Below are 27,868 nucleotides of genomic sequence, written 5' to 3'. Positions count from 1 at the left end.
CACCCTTTGGACAGTACTTAAGATACACTCTGCAAGTCAAACTAGCTTTTACTTAACTCAGTGGGTTTAAGATTTAGCTCATGGACAGAAGATCCTATGAGATCACGACTGTCACATACCATCTGGCTAAGTTCCACATTATTTATTCCCCATGGAGCAAGGATACCCAGCTTTATGCAAGCTGAACTTGGAAGGCTCTTCTAAGCCACAGAGACTGGTGTGAAAGAAGTGATTTTGCATAAAGATTCCCAGTCTATACTGGGTTTAGGAGAACTTTACCTTTAGCAACAGCTAAGCGTACATAATGGCAGATACCAAGAAAAGCCAAGATGGGCTGCAAGAGGGCAGACAGGCTTCAGAACTGATCATGTCTTCGGCACATGGGAGGCACAAAGCCAAAATTAATAATCTAAGAAAACCCAACCTGCAATAGATTTTTAGCTCCCAGACTCTTGGGGCCAATACGCTCTTGCTGAGTACCATCTGTACCAACTTGTATTATCTAATTATCAGCTGAAAAATCACACAGAACACATAAAAGGAAAATGGGCTATTTAATTTGGATGTGCAGAATAGCTGCAGACACCTATACTAACCATAAGTTATATAAATGTACAAACTAACATATATAAGCACTAAAACACGAACACCTATAAAATATCCACCAATCATGTGATTTAGAAGTACAACTCTGACAGAGACCATAAAATGCCAAAGGGCTGGAGTTTGTGCTCCTGCAACTCATGGGAGGTAGTCAGAGCCCTGCAGAGCTAAGCTCTGATGTAAAGCTAAACTGCATCCAAAGCTTTATTGTTAGATGTGTCAAAAGAATACAGCAGCCAAGGGGCTGGGTCTAAAGCAACAGCAGCACTGCAGTTACCACCAGATGCACTGAGGTTAACAAGAAGAATTAGGTGCACATCACAGATGAGTGCACCAAGACTGCCATGTTTTGCCTTCCACTCAGGCTAGGGAAGACACAGCGTTAGAGCAGACTCAGCCCTCTAATAAGCCCTTTCATGTAAGGCAATGACACAGATAACTGTAATAAACTCCTGTATGCTTGGGCAGGTAAAATTCTTGAAAGCTAAATTAGAGGCAGGAACATAAACGCATCAGATAAATCCACTGTCATGTAACAGAACGACTCAGAAGTTGCTGCAGTTTTGGCAGAGTGAGAGTGCCTGGGTGGAACAAAATATTCAAGATCAGGTTGATTAAAGGAACCAAGCAGCCATTTCTGGACGATGCACAGAAACCTCTAACTAGGAAAAATATTATTTCCTCTAATGGATCACAGCTGTTCAGCAGCATCAGTACAGGAAGATAAATCTAATAGGAAGACAGGCCCATCTGGAGTCCCAGTTCTACTACAGATCTGCAGATGGTGTGAATTAACAGTTTCAACAGAGTTCTACAAAACCAAATGACATAAGATGATGATCAGTTCAGAGTCTTTAGCCAGTTACAGTTACAAAGAATTATTAATATTATACAAGACTTGGATGTAAAGCACCTCTGAAGATACAGAACACAATTAACCAAAGGTGCTACAAAACATTGGGCAAGCTATCTGAAAGCTTTCATATAAGCTGTAGAAAACAGTGCAGAGCTTTTCTGAAAGGCAGAAACACAAAATACTGATACGGAGAAAAAACAGCAGCTGCTTAAACATGCAGTCTTAGGGCAGGATAACTAAGCTGGCTGAAGAAAACCAGAAATTTAGAATCAATCCAGTCTGAATGGCTGCATTAAAACAAACAGCAGGATCTCTGAACACCAGTTAAACTATGCAAGGAGAGACAGATGAAGACAGAGAACAACTCTCTGAAAGCTTGTTAGAAAGAATGATGGATGAAAATAGAGTATTATTAGAACAAATGAGAAATACAACAAAAACAATCTTAAGTTTGGCCCTGTTCAGAAGAGGATTTGGACTTTGGCAAGGCACTTAATAAGCGTATGTATCAACTGGCAGCATTTCTCAAGTCTGAGCTGCATCTCAATTGCATCCTAAACCAGCAGTAGTTCTGTACCCCCCTCACCCCCAAATGTGCTTCACCTCTTAGAAAAAAAAAGCTGTGTCTCCAACCTCTCATCACCAGCAAATTGGTTATCTGTGCTAATATTTTAAGAGCATTCAGCAAACAGTGGTCACTATGCATGTGTCACTGGAAAAATCCACAAACAAACAAAAAGACGGAATCATAAGTGATCCCAGGACTGGAAGACAACTTTCTCACAGGCTTGTTAAACTGAAGACACCAACAGGCAAAGAATGTATTTGTGTTTTCAGAACTGCGTGTATCATAACTAAGTTACTACTTCCAGCGCTTGGCAAATTCCAGTTGGACTCTTGCCTTTATTTTAAGGCTAATCTAAAACTTACACTGACTTTTGGAAAGTATGATACACCCCAGATTGCCAAGAATTTGCAAATTCTGTCTGTGCAAGTATGATGGCTAGAAGGGAGAAACATGAATGTGTGTAGTCACCTCAAATTCCACCATAGCTTTCTTCATGCTCTCCACATCAAAGATCATCTTAATAAGATCTTGAATTGGCTTAGCAAGTTTTGACTTTGTCCCAGCACCTACTGTCAGTTTCCTGACAGCTTCTTCATCCTGGGAGGTAAAAATAGTATCAGAATTAGCAAAATCACAAAGGATAAAAGTAACAGGCTGGCTGCCATGGCAACAACTCAAAACCAATTTAGTGTATGCATACTATGACTAGTCTGAAGTTCATGGGGAGCGTGGGACATTGCTCTGACATTTTGGAACAAAGTGGGCTTGAAAAACCACCTATTCAGTAATTTGGCAGATGTTATTTCAAGAGATAGCACAGTAAAAAATCAACAGAAAAGTAGAACTAAGGGAATAGAAACTCTCTTTGCATCTCTGCTTCACCTCAAGCAACAGTAATAATTGCTTTTTCTGCAAGCTTTCTGCTGCACAGAGACTTTGATATGAAAAGTAACTGTTTACCTTGCTACTCTTATGACAAAATAGACGTAATAACTAGTTTCACCAGGTTTTGGTAATAAAAATTGTCACAGATGTGTACAGGAATCATCAATGAGTCATAATAGCATCTAGATGCCTTCTTGGAGAGAGCATTGCATAAATAAAGCACCTGACAGGTGCTTTGGGTAACACTGTACATTGCAGTGAAACAGACACTTTGCCACTGAAATATTCAGATTTCCAGAATTCAAGCACTGAAAGATGACATCCATTAATTTGGCCACATGAAAACATTATAGTAATTTTATAGTTTACTAACAGCAATAAACTATTTAATCCAAAAATAGTTTAAGTTACAGGTATGTCTTTAAATAAACACATAAATCCTCACTGGGCAGAAAGAAGAGAATTCTTATTTAGCTTAGCTGTCTGAATAGCCAAATCTTACTGGCAGCAAATAATTTCTCTTTCTCAGACTGCTCAAAACATGCACTAAGCAGAACACTGCACAGGAGTTACTTCAGCATTTGGGAGGATTTTGGAGGCAGAAGACAGATGAGAAGTATCTATTTTAAATAAAAGAAAATCAAGTTTTCAAACAGTATGTATGTGAGCTGACTGCTGAATTAGGTTCAGATTAACATCCCTGAAACTACAGAGTAAACAAGAATGAGCACTAAGGGACTTCAGACTTGATAAGAGAAAATTCCCCAGTTTCCCAACAGTCTCTTAATGGATGGCACTCCTTGATCTACAGTTCTCTCCTATAGCACAGAGAAGATGCAATAGCTGCACTTCGTTCCTCTGGTTTGCTAATGTAAGTGATCCAACAGCGAGCAAAGAACAGAACAGCTATAGCAAGACAGCTGAGCAATGCTCCACGTGGTACTGGGACATTTCACAGTTACCTGTCCATAATCTATTTCCAGTGGGTAGAATTTTTTTGGATATTTAGTGAAGTTCTTTGAATGCCAAGAATTGCCAGTCTTCTCTTCATACAAATTCAGGAAGTGTTCAATAGCATCTTCTTTTGACGGCATCTGCTCCAGCTTGTTACTCCCAATTACAGTGCCCACACGGCCCCAAGATCTGAACACCCAGTATCTAGAGAAATGAAATGTGAGAAAAGAACTGACATAAGACACTCCGGTGCTAGATCTCAGTCCAAATGAAACTGACCCTGCAACACCCACACAACTGATGTGAGCAGCCCTTTGCATACCATTAATTTTATAGAAGACACTGTCTATAAGTATTTGTTGGAAGTCAACAGAAGAGTCACCAGTGTATGGCAAGAACTGGCAAGAAAAATGCCCACTGTTAACACACCAGAATTACAGCCCTAAGAATAAAAGGGTGCACAGCGGGAAAAGAGAACCTAACACCTCTTCAGCCTTCATGGTTTGCAAATACAAATATTCAGACTACTGGGACCATAAATTCAAAAAACAAAGACAATGCATAACCTTTAAGCCTCAAGCCCCAGAGTTCAGTATTTTAGAGAAGACAGAAGCAAATCAAGTATTTGTCTGTACTGCTATCACCACCTTGGGTGAGCTTCCATGGTATTTATGGGGATACAATCCGTCAACCTTTCCAGTACGTCAGGTACGAAATGCAGGCACAGAGGTTCCTCTGTGTACTGAACCACAGATATGATACAACCATCACACACAAGAGGCAGGAAAAAAAGCTTATTATGAACATGGTAAAGTGCAATAAATCTGGAGCTGAACCAGGGTTACTGACAACAGACATCAGCTACCCTGCATTTCTGTGTCACGTTGTTTGCCAGGGGCAGTTTCATATTAAAGAAACCTCACAATTTCTTTATCTCATCAGCAGTGCAACCACTGGACAGCTCCGCCATGCACCCAATGAGACTGAAAAGCTAAACACAGCCCCGACTATTTCAATGCATTTTGTAAGGCCTCAGGGCTTAATTCAGGATTACGCTGTGGTAGAACAGCCAGAATCTGGGTTTGTTTCCCCAGGTTACAGCTCTGCAGTTAGAAGACAAGATTAAGTTGGAGTATATGGAGAAAAAAAAACCCACCTCAGGTTTTGTCAACATCCCAAAGAAATGTCTCCATGAAGAGCAGAGATTTCTCCATGGGTGGCTTGTTGTTTAGCAGGTTTGGAGTAGTTCTTTTAGTTTTGGGGTTTTTTGTTTGGTTTGTGGTGGGTTTCTTTCTTAAAGTATCTCTTCAAAGACATTTCACTCATAAGTGGCTTTCAGAGATGTCAAAAATCCAGTATGTATTAGGAAAAATATGAACAAAAGTATTTCAAGGGAAATCTGGACTCACCTGTTCTCTCTGTCATCCTCTAGCAGCTGCAATTTATAATAGGAATTGGTTCCTTTCACAATATCTACTAGTCCCAGGGTTGCACTGAAAATTTTTCCACCTTTTTCAAAGACATGAGCAGAATCCTCCAGACCTGCAGAGAAGAAACAAATTAGAACACAGAGGAGGTTACTGTTTTAGCTCTCCTTCCTGCATTTGTGCTCATCCAAATGTTTCACGTAGTGTGATTTAACAAAAATACTGCAAAAACAGTGACCATATGCTCATTCAAAACTACCTGACGCGTGCTTTCCTTCTAATGAATTCTGAGCACACATCTTTGGTTAACTGGAGTGAGCATCAATCCTAACAGAAAGGGAAAAAATTGTAATATTTGATAGAGGATGATCTAAAATCTAGTACCTAACATTACATGAGTGGTTGAAGGAATTCTCAAGAGGTGCAGCTCTGCAGATGTCACATTAGCAAATGGACTGAAAAGGAAAGGCTGGCCTTGGATGCAGTGGGAATTCTCAGAACAACATCTATGCACCACAGGTTTGAAGAGTGGCACCAGTTGCTCCCTGAAAAGTCTGGGGATAGATGTTCATGCCAGACCTGTGGCCTCTGCCAGCTGGGCTTTTATCTACCCTACTGACAGATGCTCCTGAAGCTGAACAAAGTACATGCTTTAGTTTAAAAGCTCCTTCTGAAAACTCCACTAAAAAGTCCTGCAATATCCAGCTTCGGATGTCAGTCAACATGCTTCCTTTGATAGCAACAAAAATGGTTTAAAAATTCGTGTTCCTTTTATGGAATCCCTATCCTTTCACCAAAACAACACTTTGCAAACAATCACTCCTGAAGACCGTGGGTGGTGCAGGCACTGTTATCACTCACCAGAATCAGGATCTACTGCTGCTCCACCCTTCACTGTTAGCTTCATTTTCTTTTCAGACTTGCTAGGTCCTGCAGTGAAAGACAGTTAATTTTTTTCCTAGGTGAGCAACACAGTCTGACTTGAATCAACACTTAAATTTCACAATTTGCATAATTATCACCCTAAAGTGAATCAGATTACCAATATATATGAGTGCAACGACTTCGATGGCTTTTTTTTACCTATCTTTAGCAGCCAAACCACAGCCCTCATCCCACCAAGTAAATGAAAAATAAGATTTCCCCAGATTCTCTTTCTCTCCTTCTGGCTCCAAGGGGTGGACCATACCATTTTTTCACCTGCACAGCAGATAAACACGACCAAGCCTGACAGAGTTCAAGAAGTGTTTGGACGATACTCTAGGGCACATGGCGTGATTCTTGGGGATTGTCCTGTGCAGGGCCAGGAGTTGGACTCAATGATCCTTGTGGGTCCCTTCCAACCTGGCATATTCTGTAACCACAAATCCCAAAACGGGATTTAAAAAACCTCACAGGGTATAGGGAGTGTTTAGATTCCCTGGAGATGCTACTGCTGTGAGACAGTCTGGCAATAACATACCCAGCTGTATGACAGAAACCTCCGCTTTGGAGGATACGGAGAACGGGTTCCAAAGATAAGGGAGCAGACCTGATGCTTTTGTTCACGATCCGAAGGTAATAATGCAAGCTCTCTATGGCACTGGTGAGCAATGCCACTAGTGGTAGATATTTTTCCTCCTCTGTTAGAATAATGTTATGTTCTCAATTAAGTAGTAGAGACCCAGTGCTCTGGACCCCAGTATTTTCTCACTTGCTAACACCCCTTGGGGGTCACGGTAGGCTCTGTATCTTGATGCCCAGGACCTCCCTGGGAGCTGCAACATTGACCCAAACTGGCAGAGAAGCTGATGTCTTATGAGGAAGAGACTAGACTGATGTCAAGAAAGCCTGGGCACATACAGCACAGACCTCTGAAGCAAGACTGACCTAGGGAAAACAACAGCCAGCTTAGGAGTCAGCTTAAAATTTACTTAAAGCCAGTTTTACCGTAAGGGCTAATTATTTAAATTTATTACAAGAAAAATGGCAGAAAACTCAAGAAGACGGCAAGGACAGACCATACTCAGGTTTGCTTTGTGCACGCACAGAACTGAACAGGTGAACAGGCCTGTGGAGAAACAACTGCTTTGTTCATCACCTTGTTCTTCTTTGACCTTGCCAGCACTCTTCATACTTGGGGGCTTGCTGCTCTTTCCATCCACAGCCATTTCCTCATGCTCCATTTTCACCTCTGCACCCCAAGGTGAAAGTGCATGGAGAGACACAAGCTCCTGGAAGTCCTTGCTGGAGGATTTCACATCCTGAAGAAACGCCTCTGAGACCACACGGACTTTGGCCTCCTTCACTTCTTCCATCTTCTTGCTCATTTTCTCCACATCCTCTGCAGAGGCAAGGGTAGGAAAAGGGAGAAAAAAAACAACTGAGGATTTAGAACTCAGCCTCTCCCTTTGGCCACGATTCAGGGCTCTGTAACACATTGTGAAAATGCAATTCCACTACATTTTGGATTCAACATGTTTTTTGGAGAGCAAAATCCTCTTCAGCTCAAATCTGCAGCTTGGACTAGAGCAGGAATACTCCTGTTTTACCTGACTGGTCTAGCTCTCACCTTCCCAGAGCTGGGCTGGAGCTGTACAGCTGCTTGGGGACCTCCTGGCAGGTGGGAGATCTATCTCAGCAGTCAGTTTGCACCTCAACTCCAACAGGGAGCAAGAACAGACCCTAACTTGCCAGCAGAGAAAACAACTGCCCTTAGGCCCCCACAGTCAGCTCCGTGGCTTCTCCAAGGCAAGCACAGACACAGCCCCCAGCACCTCTCATCCCAACAAGGGTGGCTTGCACAGCACCACTGTCTGCAGAGCACAAAGATCCCTGCTCTAGCTGCCACAGACTCTACAGAGCCTTAAGGCACAACCCACAGGGTTAACCTGCTAGGCAAGTAAAGTCAAACAGCACACAGCTGTCTTTAGTTTTCCAAGCACACTAAGGCCTTGTGTGCACACAAAACACTCCTCCTAATCCAAACACTGATCCCCAGACGGTTGAGGACACATGCCCTCTGTAATCTGCTCAGTTCTGTTACCAGTGCTACCAGTAACCGAGGCAGGGCTGCTCACTCTGTGTGCTGATGCACAGGGTAGCCTTGTTAGCTGTCGTGGTCATCTTTCCTCCCAGGTCCTCCACAATGCTCTTCACCTCCTCCTTGTTCTTTGACAGCTTTCCAACAACCAGGATCTTCATGTTGGTCAGTGGTTTGTCTAAGGGGTTTGGAAATAACACAACACGGTAGCAACAGGCATAGAGTTCCCCACACAACAAGCACAAAGGAACAGCATTCCCCCCACTCCATACAATCAGCCCAGCTGGCGGAGGGACACGGGGCCAAGCAGGTCTCAACTGTGCTAAGTAAGTGTGAGGAGGCTCCCCTTCACATAGGAAAAGCAACAAAGCCCAGCAGCTGCCAACAAACAGAAGGGACGGAACACAGGGAAATGTGTAGGCATATTATTTGCCCTTTTTTTGTTTTGTTAAATGAAAAAAAAAAAATCAGTCTGCTTCAGCACTGTGCTACTAAAAACTATGCTCTGCTTCCCTCTTTTTTGATGCCTGCACAGCATGGGAGAAACTCACTGTCATACAAAAGCTCCTGCCTCTTCAAAAGCAAATCTGTTTTTGAGGGGCTGCAGAGAGGATTATCTCACAAGAATAGTGTTCCTACATTACAGTATATTTGAGTCTCGATCTTATAGCCAGTACAAGGCTGTACCATGCAAGCCCCATAACAAATCAGGAGTAAACTGGTAACCATCTGAGGCACCACCACATCGTGTTAACACTCAGCAGTGAAGAGCATATTTGCACTGCTGAAGATAAATGCTATTAACTCTGATTGACCAACTGAGGGTTGTGTTTCCTCTGCTCTCCTCTCAACTCAGATTTGTTTGGTTGTCAGCAAACAAAACAACCTGGCTTTTAAATCTGGTCAAACTTTTGAATTTACTTTCAGGGGGCACTGAGGCTGGAATCAATTGCCTAATCAGAAACAAGATCTGGGTTATTTTGTCATGCTAAATTAACATGATCTGGCTAAAGTTATCTGTGCAGAAATACTCCTACCCTTTTCACCAAATAACAATAATGCCTTGCTCCCAAAACTATGGCCAGAGCTAGAAAGGCTGAATAAGAAAGAAGTCAGCATAGATCTTAATGGACAGGCTACATCACCAAAAGCATTCAACTCCTCCAACATCATGCAGGGAGTTCCTGGAGTCTAACCTTTTGCCAGTTTGTGGGCTGGAGACAGCACAACTATTTTGCATAAGGGGAGTCAAATCTCAAAGGGTGATTTAAAAACAAACAAACAAAAAACCAACCAAACCAAAACCAAAACAACATGGAAAAAAAATCAAACTCGCCTCTTGCCCTTAAAATGTAAAATGATGGGGAATATTTGGCATTATGCATGTCCCTGGATGTTCCCCAAGAAACAAAGCAAGAAGGCACTTTGCAGCAGGTCTCCATTGGGACACATTTTGTATTTTAAGTTTCTGATTCACTGCAAACACATCATTTTCTTACCATCAAGAAACACCCTACATGACTTGTGAGTAAACAACCAGGACCTCAAGTCCATGTCCCCAGGCAACACACTGTACCAGGGCCCACCTGTGCTAGGAAGATGAAGCACATGAGACTGTTTTTCAGCAGGAGAGCTCTGCCTGCTTGAGGACAGGAAGAGAAGGGTGTGCCTGTTCAGGGTTGCACGTTTGTCTGGCTGGGGAATGGCAGCCTGAGCATCATTCCAAACTCCACCAACCCATGCCCAGCCACACACTTACCTCTGGGGGCAGACACGGTCTCTGACAAAGGAGCAGATGCGGAGGGAGGAGGCGCAGAGTTCACAGCTGCAGCATCTGGAGGGAACACCCTGTCCTGCTTCTTACATTTAAATTTCTTCAGGTAAGGAATCTCCCGAAACTCCTGTGGGATGGAAGCACAAGCAGAATTTAAAACCAACAAAAACTATTGTAAGATTTAGAGGCTAAATAGAGCGCTGGCCAAATGTCGGCATTTACTGCAAGTCTTGAAAGGATTTCCAAGAGATTCCCATTAAAGTAGGCAAAACCCCACTTTACTGACTGCAAAAACAAGGCTGGAAAAGGGTAAATGATGAGTTTTAAATCAAATCAGCAACATCTCTTTCAATTTAGCGTTACTGGAAAAAATATGATTTATTTATGCATCAGCTGCCTGCTCCTGGAGGGATGTGGCTGTGACAGGACTTCCTTGCTGTCACAGCTGCTCAACACTGCAGCACACTCTGCTCTCAGACATACAACACTCACTGCTACTTATTTAATCTCCTCACAAGAGGTAACATCAGTTAAGAAACATGCTTCAGAATGTGAAAGAGGCAGTAAACACCCACCTTCGGGATCACCCAGTCTTTTCTGTTGGGAGTCTGCGTTTTAGCAACACACTTGGTCCAGGCAGTGATGTCCCCTGAGCAGTAATATGCATCGCTCTTGAACACAAACTGTCCCTTACACTGCTCACAGGGAAGCAGAGCTCCAAATGCCATCCCATCTGCTACTCGGTCCAAAATCTAAAGCAACAGAGAACAACAAAACGGGTCACGACAGGAGGAGGCTGGAAGCCCCCACACTGCACTGCACACAAAAATAACTGTCAGGCTGTTGGCACGCAGACGTTTCCAGCACATGTCATGCGTACACTAAACATAAACCACGACTCTTACCCACACTGATTGATATATGATGCCTTAGAGGTATGACACAAAGTTTCTCCAGTCACACTCTATCTGCTCACACCCCTGGCTCACAGTCTCTCCTGTCCAGGTAGAGGGAGGTGATTCTCTCCCTTCACTCCACTCTCCTGAGACCCCACATGGAGTGCTGCCTCCAGATCTAGGGCTCCCAACATAAGAACACATGGACCTGTGGAAATGAGTCCACAGGAGGGCCACAAAAATGGTCAGAGGATTGGAGCACCTTTCCTGTAAAGACAGGCTGAGAAAGCTGGGATTGTGCAGCTTGGAGAAGACAAGGCTCCAGGAAGACCTTATAGGACCTTCCAGAACCTAAATGGGGTCTACAAAAGAGTTGGTGAGGCACTTTTTGCAAGGGCCTGTAGTGGTAGGACAAGGGGAATGGCTTTAAACTGAAAGAGTGTAGGTTTGGATTGGATATTAGGAAGAAATCCTTCACTCATCAATGGTGGTGAGGCACGGGTTGCTCAGAGAAGTTGTGGATGTTCCATCTGTGCAAGTGCTCAAGCCCAGGGTAGATGGGGCTCTGAGCAACCTGATTTAGGGAGTGACATTCCCTGACCACGGCAGAGGGGTTGGAACTAAATGATCTTTAGAGTCCTTTCCAACCCAAACCATTCTACAATTCTGTGGTTCAGGAGAACATACCTACCACACAGCACTTGATCAGGCTGCCATGCCAGAACATCCAAGGAGGAGATGAGCTACTGCATCTGAGCACATGAGTAGGTAGGTGGAAATGTAGGCTCAGACAAGTCCAGGTTTTCCTGCCTAGAGAGTATTTCACGACCATTTTGAGTCTAGACACTTCCCACATCCCAGCCCACACTCCTTACAAAGAGTCTTGATAAATACAAATACTTAAAGTAGTATGTGGCTCTGAAAGAGAGCAGACTTTCACACCTTACATAGACTGAAATTGACTGTTTTTAGGAAAGAAACCAGGAAAGAAGTTTTATCGTTTCTGCTTCATTATGCATAATTGAGGAAGGCAATTTGAAGCGCCTTAACTAACCTGTGCTTAAAGAGACAGCAACAAAAAAAAAAACAAAACACACCCTCCCCCCCAAAAAACAAAAGAAAACAACCCAAAACCAAACCAACCAACAAACAAAACATGGACTGCTTTGAGCATAGAACAAAGGCACATCACTGAGACCAAGGCGCTGAATTCAGCATCACACACCACCACACTGCCCTCCACAAGAAGCCTAACAGCAATATCACCAGGGTCCTGGGACAAAAGGACTGGGCTTTGCACCAAATTTCTTTCTTATGCATTATAGGAATGTGCCTCAGATTCATGGACCTTGCAGCAGTATTGGGTCAGGTCAGCTTCACTGATTCAAAGACACAGCGCACACGCAGAGCAACTACAGATCAACTCACGGCATTCTCCCCTGAAGGAACCTCCTGTTTGTTGGCGATCAGCAGCTCTTTCAAGTCATTAGTGGAGCAGACCTTCCTCAGCTCATCCTTGATGCCCCAGATCAGCTCTGTCTGCTCCTGTTGACAAAACCCAGCAGCTTAGAAAGCAATCGACTGCAAGTCCCTAAGAACACTCTTAAAACTACAGTATGTGGACAAGTCCACGCTTGCTAAAAACATCTCACACAGACTGTGAAGTGAAGAGCTTCAAGAACCAGTAGCTTTACCAAAAGGGAGTCCCACATTTTACCAGACACCTAGAACACATCTTTAAAGTCACATACTTCAAATTGCAGTATCCTTACTTAGCAAGTTCTCAACAGCCTTTACAAATACCACCTAACTAGTTGATACTAAAAATAGCAGGGATGTGGCTGCATTTGAGCCTTTTATCAAAATAAAAATAAAAAATGCTGATTGTCACTGTTTTTATTTTAAAATAACTAAACATAAGATGAATTTCTATCAGATCAGTCACCGCAGCGGTGCAGAGAAGCATGCACATCCTTTTGGGATCTTCTACAAAAATTGAAAGAGCTGGAATGCAAAGCAGCATTCTAAAATATCTCTGAATGTTATTCATTGGCTACAGTCAAAAATGTAGTCTACCCTAAAAGAACTGGATAAGTGGGTTAAATGGTTTAATTTTCAGTGTTAATGATCATGCTTAATGAAATGCTGTTAAAAACATAAAGCCAAAGTTAACCCTAAGAAGTGCTCATCCACAAAGTGGATCCACAAAGTACCTTGATCTGTCCTGAACATCTGCATTGAGCAGCAAAACCTTCAAAATGTCTCAGGTATTTTTTTTTTTAATTAAGGTGCTGCTCCACCTTTTGTTCAAAGGTGGAGACACCATTTCCTCTACAGCTCCGCTAAGACTTCAATTGCAGCAAAAGCACCTTGTTAATTTTTTTTCTTGGGAACTTTCAATAAATACAAAATTCCTGAAGCTCTACCGGGAATTCTTCCCACAATATTCTAGAAAGTGAAAGGTAGAAAGCTGTGATCTATCACAGTTTTCATCCAAGAACTGAACACAGCTCCCCAGAGGGTGAAAAAGATATGATTTCTCATTAATGTAGAGTTGCACAATTTATCTCTGTTTAATTTTTACAGAGAGCTACTTATTGTTTCCCAAGCTCTTGTGCAGCAGTGCTTGGGCTCTGAGCACCAGCCACCACAGCCAGATGATACAGGAAGGACCACAGAAACAGCCTCTCTGAGAAAAAAGGCATTTAACCTCATCTATTTAAATCCAATAAGCACAAGTCCTGGACTAGAAACATCCCTTCTGTATCGAGAGAAAGGGGTAGGGTGAATTGCCTTCAGCAAAGCCTTAGTGACAGGGCACCTCCTGTGCCAGGACACAAGGACCAGCTGTGTTGTAGCTGCTCCATCTGGGCACAAGGTACTGCCTTCTCCAGGTGCTACAGCTCTTCAGTTAGTGTTAGAACACCGCACTGTTCTAACAAGGCAGTTTTTAGGATGTGATCAGCTAAAACTCACCTTCAGCTGCTTTTCCTGCTTTGATTCTTTCTCTTTTTCTTTTTTCTGTTTCTTTTTTGCAGTCACATTTCCATCTACCTCTTCTCCTTTCCTCTTTCTAATAGAGAAAAACAAAACAAAACCACACACACATGAAAGGAAGTTATTTAGATGCCTGTCCAGCAGTTACCAGAGCTCAGATTACTGACTGCCGATATCTGCAGAGGCTTGAATAGCCTCAGTTTTGGCAGGCAAACCCATTTTTCAAATTCCTCAGTGCTAGATTGTAGACACATATTTGGCTCTGCAACGTGAGTCGCCTCAATCAGGTCAGATACACTTAGAGCTTTTCTATGGGGTAATCATGTGGTCTGACAGAAAAGCATGTCAAATACTGCAACATTTCCAGGCATCTTCATATACACCTATAATAGTTACCCTAAAGATGCAGCTGAGAATCACTGAATAGCTCTCCAAATCTAAGGTTTGGCAATGCACAGGTTAGAAGACTACAGTGTCCTTCAGCTGAATCAACAGCTTGATATTTCAGCTTAGACAGTCCATACTGAAATAAAGGACAGCAAACTAAGTAACTTTAGTAAGCTAACACACTGGGAAACTAGATATTTCCCATCTAGTTTCTCTTTAGACTGGAATTTCGGCCTGCCTCTGAAATCAAACAGGTGGAAGTTTTTACTTGGAAAGTGCTCCCAGGCCGATAGCGGTTTTGTGACGTACTATTGTGAGCTCTGTGTGTGTAAATTTATGGCTATTAGCTGGGGTCCTAGAGCTTCACAGGGAGAGGTTACAAAAAACACTGCCTGAGAAAGACTGGAAAGAGGAAGCCAAATGAAAACTGGGGGGTTTTGGCAGACTTCAGAACAACAAGAAACCTCAAAGGAAGACCTTTAGTGTTTCCAGAGTTAAGTCATCCCCTTCGTCTGCATGGTTTCAAAATACATCAGTATTAATACATCAAATCACTGTGTACTCTCCCCATGAGGATACTAAGGGAAATTCTGCCCCACTTGAGGTAGGATGAGCCTGCAACTAGAGGCAGAGAATGAATACAGCTTGAATCTTGATTTTGACAGAGCTGCTATCATATTGAAACATCAGCCAGGCTTCCTTTTAAGAAAGCATCTGTTTTAACTTTACGAGATGTGGCTGACGGTTAAGCAATAAAGTTGACATTCTCTATTGCTCTCCTACTTACAACATTAAACAGTTCACTTCCTAGTACTTTGCTACTCTTAAGACTAACTCTGTATGACAGCTTATTACCTGTAAAGCTGCAGGAGGATGTCAAGAAGGTACTCTTCTCCCAGAGACTCATGCATGAGACCTGTACATTCTGATGACCACCATCCTGGCCCTAAAATTGGGCCAAGTGCTCATTTTAGTTGCAGGGGTCATCACTAGCCCCATCATTAGAACCTCTCACCAAACTGTGGTTCAGAGCACTCTGCAAGTCTTTGAGGGCCAGTTTTGCACAAGAGCTCATCTCCCAGCTGTGCCCCTGCCAGGTCCCATCAGTGAGCTGGGGCTCTGCACTGCCTCGGGGTGGGAAAACAGCTGCACTGCGCTACCAGCAATTGCTTGAGAAAAAAACTCCTTACTGTGTTCTAAATCAGGCAAGCAGCAACCAACATGGCAGGACTGGCTCCAGCACACACAGAGCAGGGCCCAGGCCAAGCAATTCCTCCCTCCTCCCCAGCTACAGACTCTGCCAGGGGCAAGAGCAGAGTGCTCACTGAGACCTGCCATGAGGGTAATGACCTCCCTGAGTTTGAACAGTCAGGGGTACACAAAACAATCTGGGAAAAACATACCAGCTTGAGTACAACACACTCTGCTACACCTTCCCAAACTAGGGGGCTTAATACTGTAAGTGCTTAGGATGGGTACCCAGCCCTGTGTATCTGCAGCGTCTGCTGACGGTTAGGCTGCCTCCAGCAAGCCAGCACTCACTCCCATAATGCAGCTTGCCTCCTAGTCTCCAAGAGAAGCAAATCCAGCACACCAACTACTGGAAGGTGATCACTCTGCTGAGAGGCCCTGTGACCCAGGGAAAGCATCCAAATTCCAGTAGCGACTCACGCTTTTGGCAGCTTCCCTCAGAGTTAAGGGGACAGCAGTTGCTCTCCCAAATAGAGTGATTACTGTACCTGTTCAGTAATCAGGAAACTGGAAACAAACAGAGAGGGAAGGATCATCCCAACTGCAAAGAGGCATAAAGCTATTGGTCACCTTCTCCTTTGTGCCTGGCTACACCCAAGGCTAAAGCAAACACTAACCACTTTATATAGCCTAGAGAGGGGAATGGCAAAGCTGAATTCATCTTGCACCTTCCTAAAACAGCAAATTTTAGAACAATCTACAAGATACATCTTCAATGACACACACGTAAATTTTATCTTCCATCCTTGGGACCAAACACTGCATGCTGCTCACAGCACCTGGTGCTACTGTGTACACCCTTTCTCCTGCTGGGAAAGGGTGTTGGAAACATCCAACAGCTACAGCCCAACAGTTCAGAAGGACTGGTACTTCTCAGGCAATGCAAACACCACTTTTCACCTTCATGGAGGATACACAGCTACTTATTCCAGCTGCGGAGAAGATAAAAAAGGGAGGTGAACTGTCCCATTCTAGCCCAGCCCCTCCTTACCATCCACTCTCTACTTTTCATATTCCCCTCCCTACAGTGAGAATGAAGGGGTCAAAAGGACAGTCACAGCAACCCTGGGTAAGGCAAGCAGCCCACGCAGGGAGGAATAAGAACTCCCCTTTTCACCTCCTCACAGTAAAGCACTGCCAGACTGTCAGTGACCTGAGTATTTACCATCTGCCTCAGGCAACCTCTGCAGTTAATCCAGTGCTGCATGACATCTCCAGAAGGACACCTTCCTGCTGTCCTGGGCAGCAATTCCACCCAAACAAGAGAGGCAGAAAATACAGGGAAGTCTTACAGCTTGGAGCAGGAGGGTGAAACACATGCTACCAAAGAAAAGCTGTTCAAGGGAGTTCACAACCTGCTATGGCATTTGCTACATCAGTATGTGAGCACTCCTGCCACAGAGAAGCTGCAGGCAAGGACACAAGATCGTCCTCCCCCAGGCCTGCAAAGTGCTGGTGCTTAGGCAGGACAGGCCCTAGGCCAGGGGAAAATCCTTGCGGGAAACCTTCCCATTTCTGCCCTTCAGAAGGAAAGATTTTTCCAACCTATTCCTGGTAGCCCTAACTTGACACCTCATCTCTCTCATCTGCAATAGGCATATCACAATGCCAGCCTTACTGAAAGGGCTGACAGGGCAGTCCCAAAGATTCTCCTCAGAGTATGGGCTGGATGTGCAGAAGCAGCACCTAAACTTGAATGGGTCATATATGAATTGTAGAGACTTCTGCGTCAAGATATAATTTGGACACAGGACAATTAGGAGTATCTTTAAAGATCATTTTGAGAATCTCACTTACAACAGATGCTGTGACATCATTTCAGCAAGATGCTGTAATTTCTGTTGTTAATTCCTGTTATCTGATTGAATGCACAAGGTGAATGACTGGAGGTAAATGCATCTCATTCAAGCCTCTGGGGTGTTTTTCTTTTGTCTTCTCCAGAACTTCAGTGCTTTCTTATCAGAAAAATCATCAGGTAGTTAGCAAACCACACCTCTCCACCTCATTCTGTTTATCTACACTCTCACTCATTCAGTTTGTTTGAGAACTGATTTTCCAATTGTCCCCTACTACCCTTGGCTCAAGCACATAGCCCAAAGAGCAGAAGGTAGTGGAGCATCAGAGCCAGCCAGCACCTTCAGGGTTGAGGGGCTGTTTCAGGCAGTGCTTAGACAACAGGAAAGATGAGACGTCCTGCTGCTTTTCTGGTATAAGGTCCTGGTTCACATTATCCTACACCACCAGTGGAAGCTTTTTCCACTGCAATTCTAGGCTTTTATTTACACAGTGACTTGGCAAACTACTCTGTGGCCAGTCTTTACAAAGCCTTCCTATTTTGCATAGCAAGCCAGAAGTGGCCCAGAAAAGCAGAGTCAGGGCAAACAAGAGGAGCACTTACACAGTCAAATCTCTAGAGCTTTGCTGAGGACGTAGGAGAAAACTACAAATAACCCCATTAAACTCACACACTGTTCTAGGACAAAGTGGGACATGTAGCTTGGCACAAAAAGCAAAGGACTACTTGAAAAGCTGCAGATGCATTAAAATACTGCACTTCTGCTTACACCCTGCAACACACACAGAGTTAAAATCCCGTGGAATGCATGGAAAGGCAGCAGACTGCCCAACACATGCATGGAGCTCCTCTTGGTCTCCACTAGTTTAGCCGAGTGGTGCCAAAAGCACAGAACCTGACAGGGCTCCAGCAGCACTGCAGGACCCTCCCCACAGCACCAGCACCACTGCCCAACGCTTCTGGAGCAACTGCTTTCCAACCAGGAATAAAGCACGGGGGCTGCAGCCTCTTACCACCACACAGCTCAGTTGATGCAGGCTCCTCTGTCACCTATGCCCAAGGACGGCATTCACGTACACACGAGGCTCTGAACCGGCACCACTACCATCCGCTGCATGTCTGAAGGACCAGTACTGATGACCACTGCACAGGTCTGACATGACCACAGCCTCTCAGAACCAAAATCAGTCTCACTGGACATTTTCATGGTGAGTCCTTGCAAAAGCAAAGCCGAATTCAGTCTAAAATGCACAGAGAAGCCCAATGTTTTCCAACTACATGATCTTTCTTTTATGTAGGATTCAGAAACACCTCAAGTTCCTTCCTCTTTAGGTTCCTTCCTCCACAGAGACAATGCAACGTTGGCTTGTGTTATGAAGCATGACTCTAGGCAAAGTCATTTCAAGAGCAAGTAACGAAAGCCTTCATTATCAAAGAAAGATCCACCAGCACTAAGTTCTGTCAAGAGCCTCCACTAAAAGTTTCAATCCAAGGCAATGAAATTTCACACATACCATAAAAGATTCTGCAAACAAAAGCATCCAAGTGTGAGCACTACATGGCCAATAAACACCATTATCAGATTTAGTACCTGTCACAGATCAGCAGCTCATAGATAAGAAATGTCAAATAAATTCTCTAACAAGTGGTTCGAGTGGAGAAACCATCACTGATAACAGTATCACACAAGGAGATGCAGAGCCCAGTACCCATTTGTATTAAGCTTGCATTGTTCTATGGTTGAAAGCCCTACTTCAGCCCTTCAAGTCACAGCTGGCAGGTCTCTGTATTTCCTCAAGGCAGACACGGGGGGCGGGGGAACAACGCTCCCACAGACAGGGAATGCCTGCTGTCATCTGCCTAAGGTCACAGGAAGGACCAAAACCTCCTACAACCAATGTTGTTTTAACAACATCACACAACATTATCATGGATGTATTTGAAGGCAATGGCTCCTCTAGACAACGCAATTTCTTACACTGCCCACATACCCTTCACTCTTGGTAGCTGGGAGCTGCTTCTTCAGAGATTCTTTATCTTCAGCTTTCAAGATGCTGAAGCCCAGGAGCTGAGTGGCCCCGTAGGACGGGAGGAAGCCCAGCTCTGCTCGGCGGCTCACAAAGCAGTCTGGGTGGTACCAGTTATCTATCATTCCCAGCTGCGGCTTTTCAGGATGCACCATCTTCTTGGAAATCCGGATCTGGCCCTGAGGTAGATGAAGGTAACACAAGAGCAATTGTTAGGCCATTCTGGAAAGAGCAGAATGGTAGCAACATGACACTTCCCAAACACCTGTAAAACAGCAACAGTGCTTCTATCAAAGTCTGCAATTTTTGTTCAAGCTCTTTCACTACACTTCCTCTGCTTTCATCAATACTCTTTTTAGGCTGAAAAAGTCACCTTTTCAGGTAGTTTTCTGTTCAAAACACACTCAAACCGGGTAATCCTGTTGCATTTACTCCAACCCCCAGTAAGCTTGAACAAGTAAAACTCTCACGAACAAAGCCCATAAAGGCAATTCTAAAAATTAACTTTATGTCTCTACCACTCAAACATCCATGATAATATGATCTTACCCTATCTTACTGCAAATTACTTTTCAGAAGTCTAACAAGTAGTTGGTTTAACTGCATTTAGATTGCAGTACTTTGTGCTCCAACAAGGAAACATCTACACAACAGTCACCAGTGTTTCTGCAGATAAAAGCATACCTGCACTGCTGTCTGGCCCTTGCCAGCTTTAGCCAATTGGCAGGTCAATTCATACCCATCAGAGGTTCACAACTTCATTTTGCCAACTACCCTTAGAAGCAGAGCACCAAGACATGTTCAACTACAAGACTGCATCGTTAAGTAACTTCATTGCTGGTTTTGTCTGCTCTCATACAGTTTCCAGCCTGTTCTAAGACCCAAGTGAAAGGAAGGATCAGCAAGTTTGAAGCCCAGGCTACCATTGCCTGAGGAATGCCTTTACTGTCAGCTGTCCAGGACGCAGCTGCTCCTCAGACACAGAAATGCATCTCTGGAAGTGCTTTCCATATGCAGGACAGATAGGAAGCAATTATAAAAGCCACCGTTTGAATCAAAACTGGTGGGATAAAAGACAAGAGATGGAGAACTAAGAAAAGCTTTTTACCTTTTCTATTTTCTGCTCACAGCCTTTGCAAGTACTTCTGTTAGACTTGGCATATTCTGCAGCAAAGTCATTTAGGCTCTTCTCAGCCTTGCCACCTCCTTCCTGTTCCCCTCCTTTTCCTGGAGAACAAAGCAAATACAGAGTTCGGCTTTAATGCGCATTCCCTTATTTTCTTATTCTCTGTCCCAGATTGTTAGCAGTCTGGATTAATAAACCTCTTGTGTTCCAGCCACTCATTTGTCAAGAACTTGAAAACAGAGCAAGATAAGCAGTCCGTGCCCAAAAGCACTTTGAAAATAAAAACCAAGTTCTTTAAACAGCCAAGTAGCAATTGCACAGAATTGCTTATTTAATTATTTTAAAACACTAGCAAAGGTGCACAGAGCTGACCCTTTCTGTTTCTTTCCTGAGAGCAGTGTAACATGAGATCTTACTGAAGAACTGACTGGAACAGGAGTCACAAACAGCTCTGCTTCAAAGCAGAACGCCTCTTCCCAACCACAAACTGTCTTTCATTTTTTTTTATTACTACATTTCCACAAGCAAAGCTCAACCTGAAGCTGCCCACCATCCTTGGTTTACACCAAGAGTCAGTGAGTCCAGCCTAGTCTGGACTTACATCCTTCTTACTGGCTCCCCCGGCTCACCAGTTCATGGGGTTAACAAAGAGCCACCATAACAACCACACTGCAGTGAAGGTATCATTAAAACAACATACTACAGCAGCATTTGTTAATATTAGAGAACTTAAAATACACCGATCACGATTACAAAAAATACTTTTCAATATATCTGCCAACTGACTTGGCCTTTTCCCCCCTCAGTGATTTAACATGCTGGATGATACTGCCAGTGTCCTAGCCCTGGAGTGTGGAGACACTTCAACTGCTCCTCTGACATCACTTGCTGAAGGGACACAGAAATCAAAGCACCATGATAACAGCATGAGAAGAAGGAGCACAGTTCCAGCTGAACCTCCAAACAGCACGAGGCCTCTGCTTACCTCCTCCAGGGCCTCCAGTTTCAATGGCTTTCTTGATTTTCTCCTGATCTTCCCACCGAAGCTCAGTGAAACCATCGATGTCTGTGTGGGACACGATTCGAGCCCGCTTCCAGAAGCAGCTGTAGTGGTGCCAATGAGGGACTTTGCCATCAAACATGGGAGACTAAGAAGAAAGCAGATTAGGCCAAGATGAAGCAATTCAGCTAGAATCAAGGGGAAAAAAAAAAACAAAAACAAAAACAAATCAAACCAAAACCCCAAGATAAAAAGGAGTATCTGGGCAAACACAAGTGACTTTTTTTTTTTAATTTTATTTTTCTTTAAATTAGGAGATGGATACTATTTAGGACAAAGTCTAAGAAGAAAATCTACTAAGACAGACAAGCTGCTGGAAAGATGTCCCAAAGGGGATAGACATGGAGGGAGCATTTAGCTAGCTTAACCAGTTCATCTTCCTGCTGCTTAGCCCATCTGTTTAACTAGAAAAAAACCAAAGGTCATGGCCTCAGCATGGCTGCACCAGCCCCTTTGAGACTGCTGCAGCACAAGACGCTGCTGATTTCACTCCACTCAGCGCAACACCACAATCCCTTTGAGAGCTACTTCTCAAGCAAACTGCCCATGTCCTGGAGAACCCACATCAGGCACAAGACAAGAGGGGCAGCTCCAAGGACTGAGGCCTGAAGAAATTCCTAAGTGGGCTGCAAGAGGCAGAAGCAAAATTTAGGGGAAACACCAAAGCCCAACTAAATCCTGCATCAAGGGGTCCATAGGAGGCCACAGAGATGATCAGGAGGCTGGAGCACCTCTCCTGTGAAGACAGTCTGAGTTTGGGTTGTTCAACCTGGAGAAGAGAAGACTCCAGGGAGACTTTATAGCACCTTCCAGTACCTGAGGGGGGCCTAAAGAGAGCTGCAGAGGGTGTAGTGATAGGACAAGGGGGAACTGCTTTTAAATGGAAAGCGTAGATTTAGATTGGATATAAGGAAGAAATTCCTTATGTGAGGGTGGTTTAACCTGGTCTAACGGGTGGCATTCCTGCCCATGGCAGGTCAATTGGAACTAGATGGCTCTTAGGGTCCCATGCAGACCAAACCATTCTGTGATTCTGCAATCAGGACAGAGGCATCACCCAAATCCTCCCTGAAGTGCAGCTCCAGAGAGCCCTGCCCTGCACCAGCCTTATCATGCAAGTGCTCCACTTGCTTATGACTCAGACACATTAAGTACCAGCCTGGCATCGCTCCAGTTACCCATCAGACAAAATAACTGTACAGTGGTTTGGCTCCAAATAACACACACAAAACAACTCAGTGCTGTGTAATTACTAGTACTGATGATATAAAATCAACAACCTAGGAAAGTCTTCACTGTATCACTCACAAACAGGAGGGAGATTCCCAAGCCAAAAAACAACAGTAGAGTTTCACGCATGAGCAGAAAGGAAAGGGCTCCAAAGACCACAGCATAGAACCAGGACGGCTGGGAGCCCAAAATACAACTACCCGTCAACCAAAACTGTAAGAAGACATTTTTATTTCCAGGTGGACTCTTCCCACAAGCCAGGATTTGCCTCCCTGCAGTTGCTCTCAACATCTCTGAAAGTCACATGCACTTTTGGCACTGAAAGTTGGACACACCTGGGCTTGTGTCTAGAGTTTTCCTGAAGGACTCCTCAGGGCTCTGCCCCCAACAGAAAGGTGCTGGGGGCACAAGGCATTGTGGTGCATGAAAGGGGGCAGAGCTGGCTCAGTGTACAAGATAACCATGCATGCAGTGAGTAGATCTCCTCTACATGGAGCTGTAGATTTCATGAGTCCTGTATGTGGAAAATGAAACCTTCAGGCAAGCTAGGCCTTGTTTACACAGTTTTCTCAGCTCACCTGTCTTTAGACCATAGTTTCCAAAACAAACTAAGGAAAGCTGGAAGCAAAAGGTGAAGCTGTGCTGGTCCTGCAGTGCCTGGGTGCCTGGCCTGTGCCAAACACGGAGCATCCCACTGCCATTCAGAGCTCTTGAGGAACCAAAACAAAAGAGGGGTCACAGCTGACCCAACTAAGGACTCGGTCTGGGCTTCCCTTTGATTTCTTCTGCACAATTTGCAAAAGAGCTCCGTGCATTGATGGCGGCACAGAGACTGCTCTGCAGGGGATTTCCCAGAAAGGAAGCAAGGGGCCTGCCTGCTCTGCTGAAATTCGGGAGAGGTAGATGCTCAGCGGCAGGCTGTGAGAAGTGCTTTGCTGGTACAAAAACTGGCAGTGGGGGGAGAGAGCCCTTTGCAAAAAAGATCAAACAAATTCAAGAGGTTGTGGGGGAAATAAATACAAGTGTTTGGTACAACACTGGCAGTTTTGGGGATATAGCTGTTAATAAAAGGCAGCGGCTCCGTGAGGAATGCCACGGTCCCTGCTGTCCCCTTCCACCTGCCCCCAGGAGATCGCTCCATAAACCAAACCCTACAGAACCAGAACACAGGCACGCCGCGGATGCCCAGGCCTCTGTGCTGAGGAAGGGCAGCCCACTTCGCATCACCTTAAGCTGCCAGGGAAGGCAGGAAGGAATAAACACGAGGAAACCGAGGAGCAGCAGCTGGAGCAGGGGAGGAGGAGCAGCTCCAGCGAGCGGCTCAGGGCAGCCGGAGAGACAAAAGGAAGAGGCAGCAGCAGGAACACGTGCGAGCAAACACCGCAGCCTGGCACCGCATGTTCCCACATTTTTCCCAGGGGAGAGAGGCTCTGGGGAACAAAGGCAGAGGCAGGTATTTCCCCTGCGGGGAGCCAGCTGGGCCTCCAAGCACGGCAGACCTGCCAGCCCTAGCCCTGCCCGGCATTCCGCAGCCCCGGTGGGGGGCCAGGCCCCGGCAGCCCGAGCAAGAAAGGACCGGACCCTTCCCCTCTCCTGCTTCCAAGCACTGCCTCTCCCCAGGGCATAAAGAGGTACGTCCTCCAGAACCTGCTCCTCAGGGAGCCACAGGAACCATCCACCCGCAGGGCTTTGCTCTGGCGTTCGCACTCCATGTCCTTGCTCGCCTTCCACAGATACAAATACGTGCCTTTGCTTATCTTTCACAGCAACAACCCCCAACCTCAGCCCACTGTCCCCCCGCATCCCCAGAACGCTGCAGGTGCCCCCCTCCATCTCCCCTGCTGGAAATACGGGATATCAAGTACTCTCCTCACGGGAGAGAGGCGCATGCCTCCCCAGCAGAGAGGCGATTCCCTGCCCATCCTGGCACAGCAAGGTGGGATGTAGGCGCCGTGCACAGCGCCCAGCTCTATAAAGCAGGACGGGGCCCTTCCCTTCATTCCGAAGGGAAGCCGAGCGGTTTCTTCCCCAAAAGGCAAATAACAACGCGAGGGCGGCTGACAGCACGACGTGCCTTCGCAGCCAGTTCGCTGATTGCCGTTCGGCTGCTCCACGCCCGCCCCGTGCCAGTAGCTCTGCAGGACCACCCGGTCCGCCCGCCCGCCCGCCCGCCCACCCTGCGGTGCTACCGGGGCTGCAAAGGGAGCTCGCATGGGGCTGCCCCAGACCTGCCACCCCTTTCGGGTCGCAGCTCCTCTGTCTCTTACGCAAAGCGCCCACCCAACGGAGATTCCCCGGCCTCGACGCCGGGTGCCCCGAGTGATGGCGCTTCCAGTGGTACGGAAAAGCCGAGCCACGGAGCTAGCTCGCCTCCCACCTCGCCCCCGGGCGGCAACAAGGCGCCTCTGTGCGGGCCCCCGGGCCGCCCCCTCGGTCGTGCCACGGCACCGAACAGTGAACTTTGCACCGCTTCGCCTCCGGCCGCCCCTGCAGCGCGGGGGCAGCGGGTCCCACCGCGCCGGAGAGCTGCGGGCAGGCCCGCCCCGGGCACGGCACCGCGCAAAGGCGCCTCCGCTAAAAATAGGCTGCGCTCGCCCCCGCGCCAGCGAGCGGCGTGGCCGGGCGGCTCCGGAGCGCCGCGGTGAGCGGAGGATGCGGAGCCCCAGGCTGGCCCCGCCGCCTGGAGCGGCCAGCCCAGCCCAGCCCAGCCGGGCCCAGCCACGCGGTACCTGCACCATGAGCGCCAGGCGCAGCGAGTCCTTGGCGATGCTCTCGCCGCATTTCTTGCAGGAGGCGCGGCCGCTCTTGGCATACTCGGCCCGGTACAGCTTCTCGGCCGGTTCCGCCATCACCGCCGCTCCCGCCGCCGCGGAGCCGCCCCGCGCCGCGTGCCCGCCGCGCCCCCCGCCCGCGGCAGCAACAGCCGAGCGCCGAGCGCCCCGCCCTGCCTCGGCCGTCGGGCGGATCGGCCGCTCGGGCATCGATTGGGCCTGCCTGGTAGGCTCCTGCGGTGTATCAATGGGGGGCGGGCGCGGCGGCGCGTCACGTGGCGCGGGGCCGCGCGGACCCCGGGAGGACCGGGGTTCGAGACCTTTCTTATCCCCATCTCGGCCCCTGCCGCGACCCTCCGCATCCTTCCGCCTCCCTCCGCCTCTCCGCCCGCAGCCGCACAGAGCAGGCTCCCCCGCCTCTTGGGAGAACCTGTGCTCAGCTGCTCTCCCGGAGCTGAGCACTGGCCGCATGATGCTGCTCCCAGGCGGGCGTCTCGGTGGTGCCCAGCAACAGGATGAGGAGCGGTGGCCGCACACTGAAACACAAGAAGTTCCGCCTCAACATGAGGAAGAACTTCTTTATGTTGAGGGTGGCAGAGAACTGGAAAAGGCTGCCCAGGGAGGTCGTGAAGTCTGCCTCTCTGGAGACATTCAAAACCCACCAGGATGCGCTCCTGTGTTACCTGATGGAGGTGACTCTGCCTGAGCAGGTGGGTTGGACTGGATGATCTCCAGAGGCCGCTTCCAACCCTAACAATCTTGTGATTCTGTTTTCTCCAGTCTCTGGGGATAACAATGAGGCTTCTGACCAAAGCAAAGAAGAGCGACTCGAGAAGTTAAAGCTGGATTTTTTTCTCGCTCATGGTAGGTAATTATCCCCTAGCAGAGGGCATTGGTTCTGCAGCTTCTTTGGAAAAAGGAAGAGGAGAGCACTAAAGTTACTCCAAACCCTTGCTAAGTATTTGTCGTGATTTTTATAGAGATTCTGGAAATAAGGTTCAACTAAGGCTGGATGTGCAGCCCCGGCTGGGCTTCAGGCACCTCGCAGGTGTCACTCAGAGTTGCACACTGGCATTTCAGTTAAACCTGCCCTGTGATGCTGACACACCTCTGATCGTGTGCTGCCCATCTCCCAGGCTGTGACACGTCTGCTGTGTACGAACGCAGCACTGCCCTCACAGTGAGCCCCCTGATAGTCTCCGGACTAGCGAGGTGCCAAGGAGGAAGGATGGACCCTCTATACATCACTGCGGATTTGGGGAAGGAATAAGAAAAAATCTCTGTGAAGCACTAGATGGTGCTGCGAACACACAGTCAGATACACAGGTGCTCAAATACAGCGGAGCCTTTGTTATTGCTGGTTACTTCTTGCAGTTCTTTACACAAACACCAGTGGTTCAGAGGCACATCAGCACATTTAGTCCCACACTGGGGAAAAGGGACAGACCCAGGAGAGCTCATCTGGATGATCTGACGAGCAGCCAGGGGTGGTTACACTCCACACTGCCAGAACAGCTGCCAGGGGCTTTGCCCACTTTGCAGGTGAGCAGCAGAGCAGCGTGGAGTGGCGTTCACCCATTTTAACAAACCTGCTACCACCCTGTTCCGTCCAGGGACTTCCAAGAGGGAAACAAATTATGCACAAATAAGGGTTGACTGGAAAGAGTCATCCTGAGTCAAGTCAATGGCCTGGTTAACCCTAATCCTGCCTTTGCCAGGAACTGACATAAGAAAGGCCAAACAAGCACTACTTGATCTCCCAAATATTTCCCATCCTCACGAGATTTGTGGCTCAGGGATTTCCTGCATGCCATCATCCTGGGGGGAATTTTTCTTCCCAGAAATTGTCCAGTTTCTCTGAAAATACTCTTTTGTTTATATGTTATTTATTTATAGGGTTTGAGCAAAAGAGAAATGGCTGCTTGTCAGTGCTTGCTCCTGCTGGGCCTGTTTTCACTTCTAAGGAAAGGCAGGCTTGTTCAAACACCGAAGTGCTGCTCCACAACCTGCAGCCTAGAAACTGGCAGGGGATCTGTAAGATATCATGAGAGAGTCAAAGGAACCATACACAGAAGTTCACAGGCATGCTAGCATGAAAACAAGCAAAGAAAGTGACAGTAACAAATGGCTGTTCAAAGTTTAACCTTTTTTTTTTCTTTTTTTTAGTTGTGACTGCATACTACATTAATACTATTCAAAAGGGGTTTAGTGGTTAGTGGGCTTTCTCTTTTAAAAGGAA

At 46.3% G+C, this 27,868-nt stretch overlaps 1 protein-coding gene across 1 annotated transcript in view; it reads right to left on the bottom strand.

Moving 5' to 3' along the window:
- PARP1 (poly(ADP-ribose) polymerase 1) overlaps positions 1 to 25,758 on the bottom strand; it is a 33,740-nt gene extending 7,982 nt beyond the window's left edge. The window contains exons 1-14 of the mRNA XM_027911366.1: positions 25,588 to 25,758; positions 21,554 to 21,716; positions 20,551 to 20,669; positions 19,407 to 19,621; positions 13,962 to 14,058; positions 12,414 to 12,530; positions 10,665 to 10,841; positions 10,075 to 10,216; positions 8,353 to 8,493; positions 7,374 to 7,616; positions 6,155 to 6,223; positions 5,276 to 5,408; positions 3,875 to 4,070; positions 2,496 to 2,624 (exon numbers count right to left, since the gene is read on the bottom strand). Coding sequence (XP_027767167.1) covers positions 2,496 to 2,624; positions 3,875 to 4,070; positions 5,276 to 5,408; positions 6,155 to 6,223; positions 7,374 to 7,616; positions 8,353 to 8,493; positions 10,075 to 10,216; positions 10,665 to 10,841; positions 12,414 to 12,530; positions 13,962 to 14,058; positions 19,407 to 19,621; positions 20,551 to 20,669; positions 21,554 to 21,716; positions 25,588 to 25,707 — 2,061 coding nt within the window. The 5' untranslated portion in view covers positions 25,708 to 25,758. The remainder of the gene's footprint in view (positions 1 to 2,495; positions 2,625 to 3,874; positions 4,071 to 5,275; positions 5,409 to 6,154; positions 6,224 to 7,373; positions 7,617 to 8,352; positions 8,494 to 10,074; positions 10,217 to 10,664; positions 10,842 to 12,413; positions 12,531 to 13,961; positions 14,059 to 19,406; positions 19,622 to 20,550; positions 20,670 to 21,553; positions 21,717 to 25,587) is intronic.
- Positions 25,759 to 27,868: the final 2,110 nt, after the last annotated feature.

Source organism: Empidonax traillii, unplaced genomic scaffold, assembly GCF_003031625.1.
Source record: "Empidonax traillii isolate 1590-97213 ecotype Southwest subspecies unplaced genomic scaffold, ASM303162v1 scaffold31:size1920502, whole genome shotgun sequence".
In the NCBI taxonomy this organism is placed as follows: domain Eukaryota; kingdom Metazoa; phylum Chordata; class Aves; order Passeriformes; family Tyrannidae; genus Empidonax; species Empidonax traillii.
This window is presented reverse-complemented; position numbering and strand designations above follow the sequence as displayed.